This window comes from Condylura cristata, unplaced genomic scaffold (assembly GCF_000260355.1).
Source record: "Condylura cristata isolate star-nosed mole 26May11 unplaced genomic scaffold, ConCri1.0 scaffold00002, whole genome shotgun sequence".
Taxonomy (NCBI): domain Eukaryota; kingdom Metazoa; phylum Chordata; class Mammalia; order Eulipotyphla; family Talpidae; genus Condylura; species Condylura cristata.
In genome coordinates this window covers 12,462,173-12,466,157 of record NW_004567103.1, presented here as the reverse complement: position 1 = coordinate 12,466,157, position 3,985 = coordinate 12,462,173, and the positions used below count along the sequence as shown (strand labels likewise).

The window sequence follows — 3,985 nt, the reverse complement described above, 5'->3', positions numbered from 1 at the left end:
CAGGCGGCAGGCGGGAATCGAACTCATGCGGAAGTGGCTTCAGATTCTCAGTACTGTGCTTTAACCCGCTGCGCCACCAGGGAGGGCCCTAAGTCAGTTTTTTTTTAAAGATTTATTTATTTATGCATACAGAACTGGGGTACAGGCCAGAGCTGCAGGGGCAGTGAGAGGATTCACTAGAAACAGAGTGGGGAGCAAAACTGGCAGACGGACAAAGTCCACTGCTGAGGGGGCAGCGGGAAGACAGGAGAGATCTGCTGTGCCCTGTGGGTCAGCTCCCTGGCTGGGAATTGAACTTATGCTGCAGCAGCTGCGGATTACTTGGTAGTGCTGTGCTTTAACCCGTTGCGCCACCAGGGACGCCCCTGAGTCAGTTTTAAGCCTTGAACTAAAACTCATGCCTTCCAGACTATGACTTCTCAAAGAAGGAGTAAAAACAGCCCAAGGGCAGAAGTATCTACGTAGCATCGCCTGGAGCTTTCCCCTTAAAGATGGGACTCATCTTCCCAGGAGGGTCATGAAGCCCCATTGCCAAGGTGACAACAGTGGTCCTCAACAATAAAGCTGTGTTCCTACCAGGCTAAAACCTTTTTGGTCTAGTTTTAGAGCAAATTCTTAAACTAACTTCTAGAAGTTCTTGACTTAAAGAACCTTTAGGAGTGACCACTTAGCTGAACAGCACACTGTTCTGTCACGAAGTTCTAGACAAGGAGTTTAGCCTGAGGAGGTGTCTCCTTGAAGAGTCTAACAGAGTCAGCACTATCCTAGAAGAACACGTAGGTCCTGGGAATGGACAGATGAGAAGTGATAGACAGATACTAATTCGGGTAAACAAGTTACAGAATATAGATCTAAACATCAGTCAGTCAGAGAAACACAGGGAATTCACTGCCCTCTTGGGAAGCCTACCTTCTCTTGAAATCTTTCTGCTTTCACTGTATTTATCCTCCTTGGCCTTCACTCTGTAGAAACATAGCATCCTTTCCCTTTCCTTTAAGACCTCTAGCTTTTTAATAACAAAACTGCTGAATATTTGTGGGTCTATTTTTTTATAATATAATAGTTTATTTTTACATCATTTTGTACATTTTTTAAAATCTCAATTGTAATCCCCGTGTGTTTCCCATCACCAAGTCACCCATGTGCCATCAGCATAGTCCTGTGCACTTCCCTCCACGGTGGGTCTATTTTAATTGTCTGTCCTTCTAAAATTCCACCATATCCATCTTGCACACCTTGAACTGGGGACCTGGTGCTCTCATCTTAACCAAATTGTATTGTAGCAGCTGCTGCTGGGGAAGAGGTTAGACAGACTGATGTCAGAAACAGCACAAGGTCCCTGTCATTTAATCCAAAAAGACTTCTTAGGGGCGGTGGAGAGAAGGCAGAGTGTAGTCTGAGAGAGAAGCGGGGCCCAGTGGAGGAGTTCAGAAATTCTAGAAGGATAACTAGGGTAGGAGAATGGTGAAAGAGACAGACAGAGGCTCTGAGGCAGAGTAAGGTGAGGAATAAAAGGGGGTGAGACCCTCTGAGGCACCTGGTTTGGGGACCCTGAAGCAAAGAAGGAAATTCTTGATTCTGACCAAAAAGACAAAAGGAGGTCACAGCTGGGGTCATAGTAGGGGGACTATAGCAGTAGCATCTGTGGGTGCTGCATGGAAGATCTTGTTCCAATGACACCAGCAACAGGCCTTACGTCAGTGAGGTCTCCTGGGAGCAGAGCTGGGCAGACCCACGTGCCATTCAGCTCCATGTGCCAGTGTTTCTGCCAGTGCAACTCAGTCTCTATGGGGCCTGTCCTTAACTACCGGTGAGCCACTGTTCTTTGGGTGCAGATAAAGGCTGACTCAGAAGTCTTGTAGGAGGAAGTGGTGCCAATTACAGGAGTTGAAAAGAGGGAACGGTTCTCTGCAACTAAGGGGAGGAGGAGAGCGCCTGCCCAGCAGGTCAGCTCCTGCTTTGCCAAAACAAAGGTTTGACAAGGGCCAAGAGAGACCCTGCTGAGAAAGTGCACATAGTGAAGGGGGGGGGGGTGGAGATGAGGGGGGATGGAGAGGGAGTGTAAAGAGGTGAGAGCCAAGGCAGTCAACCACAAGGCTCCCAAGGAGATGTGGGTGATTGGGGGCTGTAGGGGAGCCAAGAAAAGCTGCAGCCTCTGGTGGTAAAATCTGCAGCCCTGGGAGATCTGGGGACTCGTGCTTGTGCACACCAAGCCTGATGGCAGTGGCTCCTTGGAGCTGTTTTGGTAATCTATGAGGAGCACAGAGTGATGCCCGGGGCAATTCTAAGGATTTTGTTAAAGCCACAGGCAGGGGCTGAACCCACCTCCAAAACTCACTGAAGAAGCTGGAAGACTCCTGTGTTGGGGGCCCCAGAGAACAGGCCCATAAAAGGGTGGACAGAAGGTAGAAAGAACAGCCCAGCTCAGGACCTGCAGGTAAGGGCTTGGTGGTTCCAAATCAAGGACAAAGGACTTATGGGTGCTGCAGAGGGAACAGACAGACCCACAGACAAATAGGTTGCAGCCTAGATGCTTTCCCTTAGAAGTGGGGGCAGCTGAGCCCTGGGTAGCAGGAAGCACTTAATAGGTAAAAACTCACCTCAACCTGGACCCAGGGCTGGGCGGGAGGTAGGGCCAACCCTCTTAGGCCTACCTTAGAGTACGGAAGCCCCATCTGTGGTCCCACCCAGGGACACCAGCCATCTACCAGTCCACATACCATCAGCGATCAGGGTATGTTGGTGGGCACCTGGAGCACAAGAGGCCCGGGGCCTCCTTCCTCAGACTCAGCTGCAGAGAATCAGGTTGGCAAATGGCCTGCCGCTTGAGGGACCTAGCTCCACCCCACCTCCCAAAACAAGGTAGGTTTTGACCTGCAGGAAGGCAAGGGGTCCTGCCAACTCTCCAGGGGTTGTGGGGGAGGGAGCGAAGAGATAACTGACCCTACTGGCAGCTTGAAGGAGCCAGTACAGGGTGGACAGGGACCCCCATAAGGGCACCCACAGCCCAGGCTGCTGCCCCCACAAACATATCGAGAGTCGAGGGGGGCTGTTCCCATGGCTTTTCTGCTACTGTTCTCCAGCACATCAAAACAAGCGGACCCAGGCCTCTAGACGCAGAGAGAAATGGGGGGGGCAGCCACCACCCTCACTCCAGCTCTGACCCTGAGGGAGCCCTGGGACGAAGGCCACCTCCTCTTCCTTTCCTCATTTTGGCGAAGGGAAAGGATCAGAGACAGCGGGTGGGAGGTGGGGCGGGGCAAAAGGTTGGCATGAGAGGCTCTATTGGTCAGAGCAGCTGCCGGTCAGGAGCGCAGCTCGAGCGAGGATTGGCTGCGTGAGCCGGGGCGCGGCGCGGCGAACGAGGGGGCCAAGAGGTGGGGCTGACGCTGCAGCTGGCGCAGCTCAGACTTCGTTCAGCCGCCGCGGAGCAGCCAGCAGCCACCTTCCCCAACCGGTCCCCGCGCCCGGGCCGGGGCTAGGCCCCCCACCGCCGGTCCCCCGGGGCTGCAGCAGTAGCGGCGGCGGTAGCGGCGCTGTCCGCGGCTCCCGCCGGGGCCCGGGCGCCCGCCCCGCTCTGCAGGATGGGCACGGTGCTGTCTCTTTCCCCTGCCTCCTCGGCCAAAGGCCGGAGGCCCGGTGGGCTGCCGGAGGAGAAAAAGAAGGCGCCGCCCTCGGGGGACGAGGCTCTGGGGGGCTACGGGGCGCCGCCGGTAGGCAAGGGCAGCAAAGGCGAGAGCCGGCTCAAGCGGCCGTCCGTGCTCATCTCGGCGCTCACCTGGAAGCGCCTGGTGGCCGCATCTGCCAAGAAGAAGAAAGGCAGCAAGAAGGTGACGCCCAAACCGGCGTCCACGGGCCCCGACCCCCTGGTCCAGCAGCGCAACCGCGAGAACCTTCTCCGCAAGGGCCGGGACCCCCCGGACGGCGGTGGCGCGGCCAAACCTCTAGCTGTGCCGGTGCCCACCGTGCCCGCGGCCGCCGCCTC

At 55.3% G+C, this 3,985-nt stretch overlaps 1 protein-coding gene across 1 annotated transcript in view; it reads left to right on the top strand.

The window, feature by feature from the left end:
- The first annotated feature begins 3,390 nt into the window (after positions 1-3,390).
- Positions 3,391-3,985, top strand: part of CDK5R2 (cyclin-dependent kinase 5, regulatory subunit 2 (p39)) — a 2,590-nt gene continuing 1,995 nt past the window's right edge. Inside the window, exon 1 of the mRNA XM_004674800.2 lies at positions 3,391-3,984. Within this exon, the coding sequence (XP_004674857.1) occupies positions 3,585-3,984 (400 nt within the window). The 5' untranslated portion in view covers positions 3,391-3,584. The remainder of the gene's footprint in view (position 3,985) is intronic.